The sequence below is a fragment of the Ursus arctos genome, unplaced genomic scaffold (assembly GCF_023065955.2).
Source record: "Ursus arctos isolate Adak ecotype North America unplaced genomic scaffold, UrsArc2.0 scaffold_6, whole genome shotgun sequence".
Lineage (NCBI taxonomy): Eukaryota > Metazoa > Chordata > Mammalia > Carnivora > Ursidae > Ursus > Ursus arctos.
Genome location: NW_026623078.1, coordinates 66,900,994 through 66,919,499, shown reverse-complemented (window position 1 = coordinate 66,919,499; position 18,506 = coordinate 66,900,994). Strand labels below are relative to the sequence as shown.

At 43.8% G+C, this 18,506-nt stretch overlaps 1 protein-coding gene and 1 long non-coding RNA gene across 8 annotated transcripts in view; one reads left to right on the top strand and one right to left on the bottom strand.

Annotated features, from left to right (window-relative positions):
• LOC113252786 (uncharacterized) overlaps positions 1–9,882 on the bottom strand; it is a 197,649-nt gene extending 187,767 nt beyond the window's left edge. For all 6 annotated transcript variants that reach the window (XR_008957795.1, XR_008957794.1, XR_008957800.1 and 3 more), the window contains exon 1: positions 9,818–9,882. This is a non-coding gene — a long non-coding RNA (uncharacterized LOC113252786). The remainder of the gene's footprint in view (positions 1–9,817) is intronic.
• A 228-nt stretch (positions 9,883–10,110) lies between these two features.
• Positions 10,111–18,506, top strand: part of SAMD12 (sterile alpha motif domain containing 12) — a 368,350-nt gene continuing 359,954 nt past the window's right edge. Inside the window, exon 1 of one of the 2 annotated variants that reach the window (XM_026495527.4) lies at positions 10,111–10,282. In XM_026495527.4, coding sequence (XP_026351312.1) covers positions 10,270–10,282 — 13 coding nt within the window. In that variant the 5' untranslated portion in view covers positions 10,111–10,269. The remainder of the gene's footprint in view (positions 10,283–18,506) is intronic. The other variant, XM_057307811.1, reaches the window with a different exon arrangement.

Sequence of the window (18,506 nt, the reverse complement as noted above, 5' to 3'; positions counted from 1 at the left end):
CAATGTTTATAGCAGCAATGTCCACAATAGCCAATCTATGGAAAGAGCCCAGATGTCCATCACAGATGAATGGATAAAGAAAATGTGAGATACACACACACACACACACACACACACACACACACACAATGGAATACTACTCAGCCATCAAAAAAATGAAATTTTGCCATTTGCAATGACATGGATGGAACTAGAGGGTATTATGCTAAGTAAAATAAGTCGATCAGAGAAAGACGATTACCATATGACCTCACTCATATGTGGAATTTAAGAAACAAAACAGAGGATCATAGGGGAAGAGAGGAAAAAATAAAACCAGACAAAAATCAGGTAGGGAGACAAATCATAAAAGACTCTCAATCATAGGAAACAAACTGAGGATTGCTGGAGGGGGGAGTGGGGGATGTGGTAATTGGGTGACGGATTAAGGAGGGCACATGATGTAATGAGCACTGGGTATTATATAAGACTGATGAATCACTGACCTCCACCTCTAAAACCAATAATACATTATATGTTAATTAATTGAATTTAAATAAAATAAAAGTAAATCATGGTTAAAAAAATAAAGTATGATCATAAATTCTTAGACATTCTCTTCAAAAAACAGAGCCTGATTCTCCTCCTCTTGAGGGAAGCCTGGACAAGTAGCTCACTTTCAACAAGCAGAAGAGGCAGGAGTGATGATCTGTGATTTTCGAGACCAGGACACAAAAGGCATGTGGCCTTTCCTGACTTTCCTGGATCACTCACTCCCTGGGGAAGCCAGCTCTCATTTTGTGAGGAGCAACCCAGCAGTCTCATGAAGACGTCCATGTTGCAAGGCTCTGAGGCCTCCCACCCATAGTCAGCTCTAACTTGCCAGTCGTGTGAGGGAGCCACCATGGAAGCAAGTCCTCCATCCCCAGTCAAGCCTTTGGATGAAGGCAGCCCTGGCCCACATCTTGATGGCAACCTCATGAGAGACACTGAGCTGGAACCACCCAGATTAAGCTGCTCTCAGATTCTCTGAACCATAGAAATTCTGAGATGATAAATAATTTTAAGCCACTAGATTTGGGGGGTTAATTTGTTAGACAACTGATCCTCAAAAAGCCCCTGAGACAGATACATTGTTACCCATTTTATAGATGAGCAAATCAAGGGCAGAGAGGTTACTTTGTTTCAATTCACCCAGCTGGTGTGTGGTGAGAGGCAGATTTCAAACTCAGATCTATAGTTTCCAGGGTCCAGGGCATTCCCGCTCTATCACTGTGCCTCCAAAGGCAAAGTCAACAATACACACAGCACATGGAGGGCAGCACCATAAGGACCCAGAGCCTCTGGGAGGCTTTGTGGTTGGGTTTGTTTTCTTCCTAAGACCAGCCCGGGGAATGAGAAAGAAGGACCATCCCCCCCACCCCAACACACACACACACACACACACACACACACACACACACACGCATCAACCCAAGCGTCCATACAACCCAAGAAGGGTTGTACGAGGAAAGCAGAAATCACCCTAACAAACACACACTGTATCACTTACAACACCCAACAGATACTATACCATTAGCATTTAAAACCATGGGGCAAAAATGAGCTGATAATCTCCGTTGCTCTCATAAGACCCACATTTGCAGCTTTTAAGATTCCTGAACAAAATCAGACCTCCCAGAACCAACTTTTAAATGCCAACTTTTTCTCTAACAGTTCCCACAGCCTGGAGAAAGCAAGCGGCAGGCAAATCTGGGGCTGCACTCTGCGGATGCTTGCCTGATCTCACAAGGCACAACTTGGGTGTGCTACATTCCTTCTCTCCCAGGTGCAATCTAAATCATCGCCTCTGTCCCATTTTTCTTTAACTTCTTTGAGTTTGGCAGACATTAGGATTGAGCCCTAGATCATGCCTTTGGGTTTATGAGGACAGTAATCTGTCATCAGCCCCTGCTGTGCCTTTTATCGGGCTCTGGCTGCACAAATTCCCCTGACTCTTACTTTCTGACAACTGATGGGCTTTTCTCATCTCTAACCACGAAGGCTCAACTCCATTCTTTTCTTTTGCGACAACACAATATGCTATTTTTTTCTCCCCCTGGGAAAAGAAGAAAGCATAAAAAGAAAAGACTGCAGAAGTTTTATCATATTACTTGCTGCCCTTCAAGGAGAGAGGCACGGGGCGTGGGCAGGATGGGGAGGGGGTGCTTCTTTGGGCCCACACCTGGTATGAATGTATCCAGCTCCATGTTTTGATTTTGGTCTGCCACCCCCCAAAACTGTGTAGAGCGGAAACACAATATGTGCAATATTAGAAAGGTGGCATAGTACAATAGTGAAACACATGGCCTCCAGAGCCAGAATGCACATTTTTAAAGTACTTAGAAGAATTTCTGGTGACTCGCAGCCACTCCATAATGTTAGATTCATATAGGGAAGGTTACATCTATTGAACAAACTCCCATTTCTTTAGAGATCTACCTCTATGCTCAGATGGGAGTTTTAATTTCCTCATTAAAAAACAAAACCAAACAAAACCCCAGCATATTAAGGTATTAGAGTCCAAAAGAAAACATTTAGAACAGTCTCTCCAACTCCCACATTCAGAACTAGGAATTTGTTTTAAAGGCAGAATGTTTTGAATATGCAGACATCTGCATAAAGTTCTTCCTTGTAGTCTTTCCTTTATGTTCTCTAGGTTTGACATGGGATTAGTTGACAGGACTTACACATGACCTGTATTTCAAGGAACAACCTAAAGTATTTTCAAGCACAAAGCTGCCCATTCCTGATTTTTATTCTATATTTTTACTTGTGAATCTAACCCTAAGTGCTGACTCCCTTTGTTAAATTTAGTTGTGCGTTAGATGTGACTTCACTAGTAAACTAACTTCCTACGTCCCATGCCTGAAGGGCTGTAACAAACTGACACGTTTTATTTCTTAGCTCTGCATATACAGCCATGGGTGTGTGTGTGTTGGGGGGGGGGGGGTTACAAGGGTCATTCTTTTCCAGAACTGGTTGAAGACAGAAGTGTGGAGTCAGCAATAGGTCTTTGGTAATAATCATTTCCACAAATGCACTGAACACTGTGCAAAGCACCTTGGCTACATTTTTTTTAAAAAGATTTATTTATTTTAGAGAGGGTGGGGGGAGAGGGAGAGAGAGAATCCCAAGCAGACTCCCCGCCAAGCATGGAGTCCAACCGCATGACCCTGAGATCATGACCTGAACCAAAATCAAGACTCCAGTGCTTACCCGACTGAGTCATCCAGGTGCCCCAGACCTTGGCTACTTTCTTCATTGATTCTACGTAGTGTAGCTCATGCTGCAGACTCAGGAACCAGCTCTGATGACTCCTCCCATCTTTCTCACACCCACAGAAAATGAAAATTCAGTGATGACTTTTGAATATAAGAACAGTGGTTTGTCAAGTCCACTGATCCATGAGGCAAGTGGTACCTGGATTCCTTAGAATAATATTCTTATCACTCAAGTGATTAGTTAAACCCACTCTACTTCTAACACCTGCCTTCTTATGACACACACACAGATACCCGAATGGAATTGGTTCCTACCCCTCACTTCTTAACAACAATGGCCAAATTTACCTTTTTGCAAAGCCTAGCTTCTACTGTTTTCTACGATAGTGATTCTCGAACTCCAGCATGAATGAAAATCACCTGGAGAACTTGTTACACCACAGATTGCTGGGTCCTACCCCTCTAGCTTCTGATTCAGTAGGTCTGGTTGGGACCCATGAATTTTAACTTTTAACCAGCTCCCACGTGATGCTCATGCTGTGGGTCCAGGACCCAGATTTTAGGAAAAACTGCTCTAGTTTACAAAAGATGGTACAGGATTCTGGTCTTTGTGGGCTGAGTTGTGACCCTAAAATAAATGTGTAGGATTCCTAACCCTACATATTTATGAATGTGACCTTATCTGGAAATTTCCAATTAAGGTGAAGTAATACTGGGTTAGGGCGAGCCCTGAATCTAATGACTGGTGCTCTTATAAGGAAAAGAGATTGAAAATCTGAGACATCGCATGAGGAACAAGACCACATGATGATGAAGGCCAAGATCAGAGTGAGAGAGCAACACAGCAAAGAACCCTGAAGACTGCCAGCAACCACTAGAAACCAGGAAGAAGCAAGAGGGGACTCTTTCCTACAGACTTCAGAGGAAGTATGGCCTTGCCAACACTTTGATGTCAGACTTCCAGCCTCCAGGATGTGAAAGGATAAATTTCTGTTGTTTCAAACCACTCAGCTGGTGGCACCTTGCTATGGCAACCATAGGAGATTAATACACAGCCATGGTGGAGATTGAGTAATTAACCCAATTTTTCATCCTTCCCTGTACACATCCTCGCCATGGCTTCTCCATGGGCATAGTGTATTTCCTCATGCCTTGACTATTAGATTGGCCATGTGACTTACATTGAAAAATGACAAAGGGGAAGAAGTGAACACGCCCCAACTCCCAGCCAGGCCTTAAAGTGTTGCATGCTGGGGTGCCTGGGTGGCTCAGTGGGTTAAATGGCTGATTCTTGATTTTGACTCAGGTCATGATCTCAGGGTGGTGAGATCAGGTCCCACATCAGGCTCCCTGCTCAGTGGGGAGTCTGCGATTCTCTCTCTCCCTCTCCCTCTCTGCCTTCCCCCCACCCCTCCTATGCAAGAGTGCTGTCTAAAATAAAAATAAATCTTTAAAAAAAAGTCTCACATGCTTCCTTTTGCCCTCTTATTCCTCTGCCATCACCATGAGAATGGCTGTCCCTCCCGCAGCCACTGCCCCTTCGACCCAAGGTAGAGCTACCCCCAACCTATCCACGTATCTGAAGCAAGTACAGCTGCCCCAGTCTCTTCCACTTAAAGCTAAGCCACCAAACTAAGGCAAGCCTGGAGCAACAGAAACCTTCCCATCCCACCACCCTCAACCCCCTAAAAAAAGCCTTGGCCTGGACCTGGGTTCTAGACATTGTTCTGCCATGCTGTGACCTGGGCATGCCTTTTCTCTGCCCCAACTGTGAAATGAGAAGGCTCAGATTAACTTGTCTCTGAGTCATTTTTTAATTGATTCTAGGTGTAGAAATATCTACCTCTAACAGCATGGAACATTAAAACAAACAAAAACAAAATATTAACTTGAAGTTTCATTGGAAAGAATGCAGACCTAATCATGACTGGGTAGTTTAGTCATGTGCTCCTTCAATGAGTCATCATTTATAAACACGTGATATATGTATTACGTACTTATTACATGGCAAACAGTAGTAGTGGCCCAAATATCAAAGGTGAGCAAAGCCAGAGTCCAACCCTGTCCTCATGGAGCCAGTGGAAGCACTCACATTACTTCAATGAAACCCAGGTCTGAGTCCTCTGGCAGGGTAGCAGAGGGAGTGGAGAGGAAGCCCACATTCAAGGGGTATGTTGCAAGAAGCCATGACGAGGCTCAGTGACAGGTTAATAGAACATGTAACAGAGAGGAATGCCAAAAATCTCTTCTCACCCAGGCATTTTGGTCTCTATCCGTTTAATAAGATTGCTCAATAGAAACTTCTGATTAGAATCTCTTGAAGTACTGGAAAAACTTGAAAAGAGAAAAAAAAAAAAAAAACGCTAGAGGTGGGAGTCCTACCTCCAGATATCTCCAGATATTCTGATCTACTTTGTTAGCATTAAAAATCATTATTTTTTAACTGTCCCCACCCACAAACATAGGTCCAGAACAGTTGTCTGTTATTTGGCTAATACATCCTGTATTGGTTTCTATCACTGCATAACAAACGAAACAAATTAACAAATAGAAAATGAGCAAATTTAGCAGCTTAAAACAATATTGATTTACTAACTCACAGTTCTGTAGCTCAGAGGAATGTGTGGGCTTACTTGTGTTCTCTCTTCAGGTTTTACAAGACCTAAATCAAGGTGTCATGTGGGTTGAACGCTTAGCTGAAGTCTCTGGGGAAGAATCCATTTCCAAGCTCATTCAAGTTGTTAGTAGAATCCAGTTCCTTATAGCTATAGGACTGAGGCCCCCTTTTCCTTGCTGGCTGACTGCCAGGGGCCACCTGTATCCCTACTCACATGCCTCTCTCTTCAAAGGAGTAACCTGTGTGTTGAGTCTTCTTCATGCCTAGAATCTCTTTGAACTCCTCTTCTGCCCTCCCCTTTCACTACCAGTAGGAGAAAATTATTCCTTGATTGATTATATTGGGCCCACCTGGATAGTCTCCCATTTTTAAGGTCAACCGTGCCTTTTAACATAATACAACCACAGGAGGAATGACTCATTACATTCACAGGTTCAGGGGATTCTGGTAGGGAATCTTGAGGGTCATTTCTAGAAATTCAGCCTACCCTATATTACAATCATCTAGATAAGTGCTTGGCACTTGGTAGGTCTTCAAAGAATACTTGTTAAATGGAATGGAATCAACTATCAACTGTCACTTTACTGTGGCAAAGAAAGAGAAGGCATAGATAATCAAAGAGTGGCTGATAAATGGGTCATATATCATGTTTAATTGAATCTAAGCATACATTACTTTTTAAAAATTTTTATTGGAGTATCTCTCTCACACACACACACACAAACACACGCTTCCACCAATCAGATGCATATGGCTCAATACATTTTCACAAACAATATACATATGTGCAAACAGCATGCAGCTCAAGAATCACAACATCCGAGCATCCCAGATGCCCTCATGGGGTTTCCTTCCAGTTACTAATCACTCCTTGCTCTTATATTCCCCTCTTCATACACTTAGGGGGACCCCTATCCTGACTTCTAATGCCATAGATTCATCTTGCCTGGTTTTTGAATTTTATATAAATGGAATCACACAATATGTACTTCTTTTTGTCTGGCTTTTTTGTTCAACATTCTGCCTGTGTGTTGTGGTAGGAAGTACAACGATCCAACCTCCTGATAGTCATGACCTCCCCTTGAGTAACTTGCATCTAACTAATAGAATATGACAACATTGAAGGGATGGCACTTCTATGATTAGGTAACAAAAGGTTGTGACTTCCATCTTGCTAGCAAACTCTATTTAGCCTTCTTAGCGTGTGTGCTTTGATGAAGCAGGGTGCCATGTTGGAGAGGTTCTTGTGGCAAAGTACTAAGGATGGTGTCTGGCCAATAGCCAGCAAAGAACTGAGGCCCTCTGTCCAACAGCCAGTGAGGAGGTGAATTCTGCCAACTACCACGCGAACTTTGAAGCTTATCTTTTCCAAGTTGAGACTTCAGATGACTGCCAACACCTTGACTGCAGCCTGTAAAAGACCATGAAGGAGAAATCCCAGCTAAGCTGTGCCCAAATCTCTGTCCCACAGAAGTTGAGATAGTAAATGGGTGTTCATTTAAGCCTCAATTTTGGGGTGATTTGTTACCATCAATAGATACCTAATGTATACGGTTTATCTGTGTTGTTGTATGCAGTTGTTCATTCATTCATTTTCATTACTTTATAGTAGGATTTGGTAAAACTTTTCTCTGTAAGGGACAGACAGGAAATATTTTGGGTGTTCCAGGCCAAAAGGCAAAACTGAAGGTAATATGTAGGTGCTTCTATAGAATTTTCACGTCATAACATATTCTTTTATTCCCCAACCATGTAAACATCTAAAAACCATATTTAGTTCATGAACAAGACAGAGAGAGGCAGTAGGCCATCTTTGGCCCATAGGCCATAGTTTGCTAACCCCTGCAATATGGGATGGTTGGTTTATACCACAATTCATTAATCTATTGTTGATGAACATTTGGGCTGCTTCCAGTTTGTAGATCTTACTAATAATGTAGCCATGAACATTCCTGTATATGTCTTTTGGAGATGTGTATGCATATCTGCCTGCTATACACTTACAAGGGAACTGCTGGGTCACAGGATAAGCATAGCTTAATATGCCAAATGGTCTTCCAAAATGTGGTTGAATCAATTTGCACAACACCAGCAGTATTCATGAGTCCATACTGCTCCACAGTCTTGCCAAGAGTTGGTATTTTCTGTCTTTTCCTTTTGGCCATTCTAGTGAGAACTGTTTCATCCTATCCCCACAGGTGATCAGCCAGAATTGAAAGCCCCAGCTTAACTTCTGCTTATCCTTTATTAGGTTAAGCCACGTGATACTGCTCTATTTCCAGGTTTTAAGAAAATTCAATATTGGCTATTTCTTATGGTTAAACTAATATTTCCTTCAAATCTTATTTACTTATACTAAGAATGAAACTCAAACTAGAATGCACATCAATTGGGAAAGATCTTAAAGATTTGAGCTGAAATAATGTTTTTAAATTAAAAATGGATTTCAGTGACTTTTACATTTTAGTATCACCCCAGATCCTTAAAAGTTTGAAAACACACCAATGGTTTTCATTGCCATTGCACATGAGAATCACCTGTGGGTTTTTAAAACTTAGGTGTCCCTATCCAAACACTCAGAAATCCAGATTCTGTGAGATTAAGATGAGGTTTAAGAATGTGTGTTTATAAAAGGCTAGTGCACTGACAAGGTCGAGAACCATCGATACTGCCGGTCCCATAGCTTTCTTTTACAAACGTTCTACCTAAGGAAAGACACGAGAGTGGAGAGAAAGCACCCGGATTTCAGTTCCTTCCAGATTTTGAAATGCGTGGTTACGAATTAGGTTGGAAAAATTATTTTAACCATGGCAAATACCCATTGTGTCTCACTGAACAGGTCTCTGGCTACCATACCAAGGATGGAAGCCTTGGGTTTGATTTGCACACAGCTCTATGAACACACAAAGTATCACCAATGGCATTTAATAGTTACACACAGGTATTTTTACAAGTACCACACACAGCCATATTACCTAATAGTAGGACTAGGCAATACTGAGTGATCAGAAAAACAGTGCTGCATGTACACATCAGAAACAAAATTATTTAAAAAAATTTTTTTATGACCAAGACAAAGAAATTTGAGAAATCTTTATGGGAAGAACTGAATCTTTGTACTTCCTTATTTTCCAGAGTAGGTTTTAGAAATACACACACACACACACACACACACACACACACAGAGGCAAGGGGGTAGAAGAGCTGGATGCTGACTGGAAGTGGCACCATTCAAATTTCCAAGCTGAAGGCCTTTAAAAGACTTACTACAGTCCTGAGTCAAATGGTTTCCCCAAGACCATTCCCTTACCTCTCTACTAGCCATAACTATATCTGCATTTCCACGTGCAAGGGGAAAAAAAAAAAAAGGTTTGGGAACTTCATTTTTATCAGTATTTACCAGCTCTGGAATTCTATCGCCCTCCACGTGATTCTTTCTCCCATCTGCTTACAGCACCCCCAACGCATGGAGTCAGGACACAGGGTCAGAAGTTGAAAGAACACGAATTTTTAGGCCCTATCACAGACCGCTAGTAGGCTTCCTGGCCAAGCAGGCTGAAAGCCTCCTAGTTGGGAAGCAAGACAGCCTTCCATCATCAGACATCCTCAGGTGGGTTCCTGGTTCCTAGATTTGGTTCCTAATAACCCCTTAAGGATGATGCCTGTTCGCGATTTTTAAGCCATCCCCCATCTCATGTTAAGTGTTTATCCACCTGCACCACCTGGAGGATCAGACGACCAGCTGTATCACCTGGCGGGATTCTCCAGAACCCCGAGAATCCCAGGGCTCAGAGGAACAACTTTCAACGGCTCCCTGTACAGCGGCTTTCTGGCCCAACTGGTGGCTCTGCTCTCCTCACTAAATGGTTACCCAAACAGGCCGGCGAACAAGCCCAGAAGATCCCACCACAGACCCCGCCGCCTCCAGCCCTCCGCCCGACCCCTGCCAGGTGCTTACCACTTCCAATTGTCAACGAAGAGCTCAATCCCGGGTCGCTACTCAGCGCCGAACGAAACCCAGGCGCAGAGCATCTTGGGAAATGTAGTCCCGGCCACGTCCAGGGGTCGCCGGCTCCACTCACCAGACACCCCCCCCCCCCCCCGGGAGAGATTATTCTGCCTGGTCCGGCTGCAACCAGAGTTGCGGTCCGAGTGTGGAGGCGGGGCCGTCCCCCGAGGAGGATTCGGGGTGCCCTCTCCGATCGGAGAGAAGTAAGGGAACTACACTTCCCAGGCTGCCCTGCGCGGAGCCGGAGCCGGCAGCCTCGCTTTGCGTGACCGCGGCAGGTTGGTCCTAGAGCAGATGAGCGCAGAATATTTAGGCGAAAGCGCGAGGAGGGGGGAGCGCGCGGGGCAGGAGGAGTATCTCGGCCGAGAAAATTATGCATGCGTTAGGGAAGCTCTGAGAGAATGGCTGTGGAAGGTAAGGGACGCTTGGGCATTTTAAGCTCCCTCTTAACCCGCGCACCCCAATACACACATCCCTGATGAATCTTGGGGAACGTGGGGAGGAGAGGAAAGAGGGTGGTGGCGAGCGGGCCCTTTCCTCCTACACCTCTTGGCACTCACCTGAGCCATGGAAGGCCAGTAGGCGCTTTCTTCAGTTGCTTTGGAAAGACATGTAGGTGCGCGGGACTTTGGGGTTGGAGGCGAAGAGTACCCCTAATGCGACACGGTGTACTGGAAATGGGGGGAAAGCCGGAGAGACCGGCATGAGATCTCAGCCCCGAGGTGCCCCTTTCTCTGTCCCCTTTCACCGGGGCGGGCTGGGTGGCCACGGGGCTGGAGATGCTCGTTTTGCCCCCCACACGTGGGAGAGGACCCTGGCCAGGTGCGTCATCGGGAAGCATGGTCTTCGATTGGGTCCAGGGCCCCTATCGTGCGCACCGGGCAGCAGTGGCAGCAGATGTACTCAGGAGGTGGAGGTGTCCCTACACCTGTCTCTGTTTATATGACCAACCCGGGGTTAGCAAAGTTTACAGAAAAGAAGTGGAATCAGCCGGGAATAAAAAAGAACAACCAGTCTCTTCCACGTGGGTGAATCCTTTTCTTCGAAGACCACCTTCCTCTTTTCTAGTATAATTTTGGCCTCTGGCTTTGCAGTTTTGGCTCTACAATACTGTCTCCTCTGAACCTCCTGTTTGAAAGCAGGGGCAGGAGTTTTGTGAGGGATCCCGAGTTTTCGTTTCAGATTCTCTTCCCTTGGAACACAGACTTTTTTTTTTTTTTCTGGAGGGTAGTTTATAGGGAAAAATATGTGGACCAGATGTGTTTGCGGTGTCAAATTAGAGGTCAAACTGTGCCTGAATGATAAAATGTAATAATCATGGGACTGAAGGAGAGGTTACAGTTCCCCGCAGAGTTATGGCTCCTGAGCGTGGCTCCAGTAAGAGGGGAACTGGGGTAGGAAAAAGAGGGCATGCCTACCAGTGCATCTGGCTCCTTGCCAAGGGGAAATGAGCCTGTTCCTTGTAGGCTGGAGGCAAGAGGGAACCACAGGGCTTGCTTCCCTCTCCCCTCCCTGCCCCAGGAGAGAGCAACTGAACTACTCTGACTTGTGCTCTCATTATAATTACTTAACCATCTGAAGTAGCAACAACCCAGTTCTTCTGCTCAGTACCTTAACTCAAAAAACTACTCCCTTTGGGCTGAGGTTCAGAGTGCCCCATCTGGCTGCTTTTAGTTATCTATATTATATTCACATCTTTGGTTTTTATATTACATTTATAACATACATGGCTTTGGAAAAAAAAAATAGCCAAAGATGTTTCTAAGTTTTCTCTATTGTGCAAATGTAATAATGTGAGAATCTGGCTTTCTGCATCGTTACAGTTGATGGTAAGTGAAACAAGACTTCAGATGAAGGCAGAAAGATAAAGCTCATCCTGAGCTTCAGGCCAAGGTTAGGTTGACCTGCTGGCACCCCTTCTGCCTCACCCTTCAGATGACCTTGATTATCCTCTTTTTCTCTGCACTTTTCTGTGTTCCCAATTGAGGGACACTCCCACTGGTTTGCCAGTCCGCGGTGTATTTGAAAACAATTTCCTGTTCACTGTAAGAAGTATAAAATTAGTCATATTTCTTGTCTGATGGGTTATTATACCAGCAAAGGCAGACCTTACAAAAACAAGAGATTTGGAATGAAGTACACGTAGACTGCAGGGGCTTATTTTCTAGAGATTTTTTGGTTCAAGTGCTTGTCTAGTAAACAGGAGATCCTGAGTTTGAATCATAATGAGGTCTCAACTTGAGGACTGAAGGAAGTCATTTGAACTTTGGCTGCAAAGAGGATTCCCTAGCTCTGTTTTTGCAAAGGCAGTTTGCTCAGCCTAGGGTGCTTCTTGGCTACTCTCACCTGATCTTTCAAAAGGCTCAGGGAAATCTTCACTTCCTCTGGGAATCTGTCTCAGTCCTTTGTTCCTCTGCCTTCCCTGCTCTCTGCCCTGGTCTGTGGGAGGTGCCTTCTGCACTAAGCTTCCCTGTACCTGTGCTTACACCTATTGTAACGTTTCAGTACTTAATCTCTCACTACACTATTAGATTGTAACCCCTTCAGGGTCGGGACCTTGTAGTTTTTGACTTTATATTCCCAGCCCATAGCACGGTACCTGACCCATAGTAGGTTCTCAGTAAATGCTTACGGAATGTATGGGAAATAAATTCATGCGCACTTTTGTAATTGACTCTGTAAGTGTGCACGGGGCTTTCTTAGGAGCCCAAGTGCCATAAAATAAGGGACTTCTGAGAGATTTGAAGGTAGGGGAGATTTTTAAAGGAAGTGCCCGTCTCTTCAGTCTTTTGTCCTGGATGCTCGAAGAATCTTTTAGAGCAGTGGTTCTCATCCGAGGGGTAACAGTCCTCCAAGTGTGTGATTAGAATATATTGGGGCTGCTACTGGTATTTTTTTGTCCATGGGCCAAGGACGCTGTATGTCCCTCAGTGCATGGCCATCCCACACAAAGTTCACAACCCAAAACCAAGTAACAGCCAGTGTCCCTAAGTTCATTAAGAAACACTGATTCGGAGAAGGAATTTGGCCTGGAATAGGAAATCAGGTACGTGTTACTTAACATCTGAACTTTAGTTTCCGTCTACGGCCATACTGCCCTGAACGTGCCCAATCTTGTCTGAACTTTAGTTTCTACATCTGGGGAAAAGGGCACACTACTGTTTACTTCCCAGGAAAGTTGGGAGGATGTAATAAAGGAGAGGGCTTATGGGCGGTGCTTAGAACATAGATCCTCAGTAAATGTTTTGTACTCCCATCCTTCTCAACAAAAGTTAAAGAAAAAAAAAAAAACTTTACTCTTTGGCATGTTTTGTATCCTGAATTTTCAGTTATTCATACAAGCCTAATTAGTAGCAAATTAGAAGGTTTTTTTTTTTAAATCATGTTTAACCTGTTTAAGTAAGCTTGACCTCGTGTTAAGTGTAAAGTGTTAAGAGTAGTAAAAGTGTTAAGAACAAACAGGGAGCTCATTCATGTTGCTGAACCTGTAGCCTTGAGTCTAAGATGAGAAAGAGGTGCACTTTGTTTTATGGCTAGCCTGAGTTATGTTTTCTTCTCTGAATTTAGTTACAGTATCTTCCTTCTATTCCCTAGCATAGTGGAGACCCATGCCTCACATTGATGGGCAGCTGGGCACTTAGAGTTGTGCTTTTCAGCCATAGAGCACATGGTCTGCATTCAGGTTGGGATTACGTTTACATCCATTGCCTTTTAAAAACATTGTATTTTACTAAACCCCAAATAGCTGGAAAAATTAGGGCCACTAGAGAGGAGGTAGCATGCAGAAACCACAAAGTAATCCATTCTCCACGGACAGACTGTGTAGATGATTGTGCCCATGAGGTGATATTTAACAGAAATGGATTGCATCATTATAGAGGAAGAGGGGAAAAAAAAGTGAACTCATCAGGGACAGTTGTATTCATCTCTGTATTCCAGGATTGGTGCTTGGCACTTAAAGGACTGCAGTAATTGTTTCATGAATGGAGTATAAATGCCCTACTCCTTGTTCCCATTTCCTTCCCTTCTTCATCCTCAGAGCTGCATAAGCAAAGTGGAGTGGAGAAACATTTGTGCAAAGTGTTTTTATTCCAGATCTAATAGACCAGTCTCTCTTATGTGGCATAAAAATGATTTCCAACATTCAGCACTCCCCCGCCCTGAAGATTTCAAATGGAAGGCAGTATGTTCTGTGACATATCTGTGTTAACGAATCTGAACTTTGCATCCTAAATGAACACATTGACTATCAAATGGCCTCAAAGTCATTCAAGGCTCAGGTTTTATGGTGTTTCTCCTGTAAAAGAGAAAAAAAACTGCCCATCACCAAGATATTGTAAGGATACATAATGGAACTGGGGGAAAAGGCAAATGACGCATAGCAAAGGGAAGGAGTTGTCAGTGAAGGCTCTCTACTCCACTTGAATTCAGAACTGAGTCACAGAGACTCATGATGGGAGATAAAAGTGTCCTCTTTATTACAAGACTCCATGGGTTTTTGTTTTTGTTTGTTTGGCTTTGGGTTGGATGATAAGGTAGACTTGCTGATATTGGACCCAAGCCTAGCACTTGCCCCTGCTAGGAGTTGCTGCTTCTCTAACAGCCTGGGGATCAGGAAGAACATGGGCTCCTGCAGCAGGCAGGTGAGACTCCCAAGGGAAGGAGAGAGGCCGGAGACACTTGTGCTTTGTTCCCTTTCCTAGACTTGCATGTCAGTAGTTGTTGCCTCTTCTGAATTTAATTACCCATGAGAGAATGGAGAGAGACTGGAAGTGTCCTCACGGATTTCCCCTCATATGAAGCCTGAAGCAAGGAGGGCTCTCAGAGCTAGCCCACCGACATTCTTCTAACTAGATTCCATTCTTGAGAACATTGTGTGTAATCACCTCTTCCACTTGGTGGTGCTGTGTGCGGGTAGCCACTGTGTCTTAGGCCAGGCCTGTGGTAGACCCTTCATGAAGCTTGTTGAATGAATGACAAGACAATTCATGGGTAGATTATGGATGCTCCTGATTCCTCCAGTAGCCCCTTAGACCCCTGAGAGAACTCCCACCTATGTTCACCTATAGAGTAGGAGCCATAGAAGCAGTGGGAGTGTAGTCCAGTTGCCCTAACGCGACCTTGTCTGTGCATTATGTTATTGTTTAACTAGCTGCTGCCCCCTGCTCTTCCACTTCACTTATCACCAAGAGGTCTTACCCCCCCCCCCTTTTCCCCCCCCTAAACTTAATTTTGTTCTCTAGCACATACGATTTGAGTTTCCTGTACCGGCAGCTTCTGTGAATCACTTTAAGACCTGAGTGTGGTGACTAGAAACCCATCATCGAAAATCCCTGTCCAGTGTGAGAAGCAGGGCCTCAAATCCTGCCTCCATGCTTGCTGGGGCAGTCATTCCTGCCACTCCCATCACTTCTTAGGGACCTCTCAGCCAGTTCAGACAGGGCTTCAGTTTAATCCTCCTCTTGTATTGCCTGGTCCAGCCCTTTCTTTCTTCTGTCTTGCCGTATGTACTCTTAAGCCAGAAGAAACAAGGGCTGGTGCTTCTAAGGGGAGATTGCGTAGAACTTTGCAGCTGTAACCGTGTTCTGGTATGCTGAGTCACGGTAGATGCTGTGATGACCTACGGGAGGGGCAGCCCGGGATTTGAAGCTGCTGCTTGAACTCCAGGGAGTGTCACATGTTGTGCATTTAATTAGGAGAAGGGCAGGGAATTGCAAACTCTTTTACTGGCGTTCATACAAGTTTTGCATTTTCTGTTCATAGGCAATAGAGCACAGCCTGTGTGCAGGGAACTCTACTAGATTTGGTGGTGGAGTTTAATAAGGAAGGGAGCTTAGCCCGTTCTGTACCTCCCCATCATCACTTTGCTGAAGGAGACCAAGAGGCAGATTAGATGGAATGATATAAGTGCTAAGTAAAAGTACAAGCAACATAATGTGGGAGGTCTGAGAACAAATGGAGCATTTAGTTCTGAGCTGGATGGGATAGGCTAACCAAGGGAGTAGCATTCACATGAGCTTTGGACCAGGATATTGATGGGTGGGGAATGGTGGAAAGGGCATAAAACCGTGGTGTATGTAGAGTATGTTTTACCTAATGGATTTTTCCCCCCAAAGTCCTGGTGTTGTGGTTGTTTAGCCCTTTATGGGCAGGAAAGTGAATGAGGATGCTACTAAGTCATGTCTGGTACATTCCTTTTCCTGTGGGCTCTATTATCTGCTTGGCCAAACCTTCAGCATTCCCCACAGCCCAGTTGGATCTTGCATACAGTCCTTTTGAAACCACAGGAGCAAGCAACGAAAGCTGCTCTCTTGTAAATCAAGCTGATTTCTCCCCAATTTTCTGAAGTGGAATCTAGCAGCACTACCAGCTCTGAGCTGGCTCATGAGAGCAAACTTGGCTATATTTAGTCTGGTTTTTCTAAAGTGTGGGTGCAAGAAGCTGCAGGCACAGCTTGCCTCCCCGAGTGAAGAGCACGAAGGGGTGGCAGCTGTTGGGTGACAGGGGCGGCCGCCTCACTGCCTTCAGACTTTTTCCAAGGGCACTGAGGCTGGGAGGAGCCAGCTGCCAAGTTCAGCTCTTTGCTCCTCGGCTGCCCTGGCTGCTGTGTTTGGTGGTATTCTGTCCACTTGGAAACTCCCGAGTCTTCAGTGATTTGACAGATGTTTGTGGACTGATCACGGGGTGTGAAACCACAGCTATAGTTCACCTGGAGAGTTAGGACCAGAACGTGCTCAAGCCTACTTGTGTCTCACTGTGAGGGCTGTAGCTGTCCTTCAGTGTATCAGCTCTGCAGCTAGACCGGGTGTGAACCCCAGCTCTGCCGAGGACCTGCTGTGTGGGCCTGGGTAACTCACTGAACAGCTCTGACACTTCTTTACTTATTTAGCAAATGAGAATATTAATAGTAGTGACCTCATAGGCACATAGCATTAAATTAGAGGGCCGATTCTGGTAGTTGCTCGATAAACACTTAGTAAATGTTAGGCAACATGATGGCAATGACATCTCCTTCCTGCCATACCTAAGAAAGCATCTGAGCCATTTTTATGGCCTCTTGATGTAGTGTCTGGTGTAGTAGTAGGTGCTCAGGGAAGGAATGTAGGTGCTCAGAGTTGGGGTAAGACAAGGAAATGTGATTGGTAAAATATGAGGCATCTTCACTTTTCATGTATTATTTGATTATCTGATTCCCTGCAGTTATGAGGCAGAAGAGGGAAGTAAAAGTTGTAACAGGGGTATATTCACTAAAGGCCCATCACTTAAATGATCACTCCCCCAACCCACCCAAAATTTACTTGCCACTTAATACCTGCTATTTTATTGACGGGGCTGTCTAATGGTCTAATAATTCCCCAGCCATACAGTATGTAAATTGATTGCAAAGCAAAATTTCAGATCTTGCAAAAGAGAAATTTCAGGCACTCTATGAAATTGACATTAGGTCAGAGCTGTATAATTCCATTAGTTTTCCAGAGAAGATATGGCTGAGTTAGGCCAGACCATTAAAGAAGATCATAGTCAACCTAAGATGGTGGCTTGATAGGCACCAAAGATCAACATTAGGATCATCTAAGGATTAGGAAGTCTTTGGTGAAAATTGATGCCCTAATGTATTTTTTTGGGGGAAAAAGGGGAGCTCTATATAAATAGGCTATAAAGAGTCAAATGTAAAATGAAAAATGTTTTGTCCTGATATAAGTCTTGTAGAAGTTACATAACAAAAAGATTCTTTTTATCTAAGAATTAACACACATTTACAGTCATAATCTAAATTGGTTAAATAGGTTAAAAAACCTTCAGTTTCTCCTGAGATAAAATATTTAAACTATTTCATGGTTTTGAAACTTGAGTCCCTATTTCCTGTGTTCTCTTTGTTCTATATTAGTAGGTTAAGAAATTTAAAATTTGAGTTATTTAGGTCATTTACATACCATAAAATGCACCTTCTGTAGTTCTTTGAGTTTTGACAAATATAATATATTCAGTCTTATAATCACCACTACCCTCAAATTTAATACCTACACCCCGAAATGTTTCCTTGTGTCTCTTTGTAGTTACCCTTCACCCACAGCCTGACAACCACTACTGAGTTTGGTCCTTGCACTCCTGCCTTTTTCAGAGTGTCATATGAATGATATACTATGTTACCATTCAAGTGTGGCTTCTTTCACTTAGTGTAATACACTTGGGGTTCACCCATGTTGTTGTATGTATCCACTCAGTCCTTTTCGTTATTGAGTAGTATCCACTGAATGGACATACCACTGTTTATCCATTCACCAGTTGAAGTACATTTGGGTTGTTTCCTGTTTTTGGTAAATGTGAATAACTACTATAAATAGTTTTTGTGTGAACATGAGTTTCTCTTGTATAAAGAGGTAGGAAAGAAGTTTTTGACTCCTATAGTAAATGTGTTTTAACTTTATAAGAAACTGCCAAACTGTACTTTAGAGTTACTATGCCTCCATGTAATATGGTGCCAAATTTTCCTCAGTTTGGATTTTCTCTGTATTGACAAATCATTGATAATGAGGATCTCACAAAAATGAGGGAATTACATTAAGGGGTAGAGTTTAGGCATTTGGATAGGATTAGGAGGGAGTAGCTTTCCAGAGATGGGCTCTCTGTGCTGCAT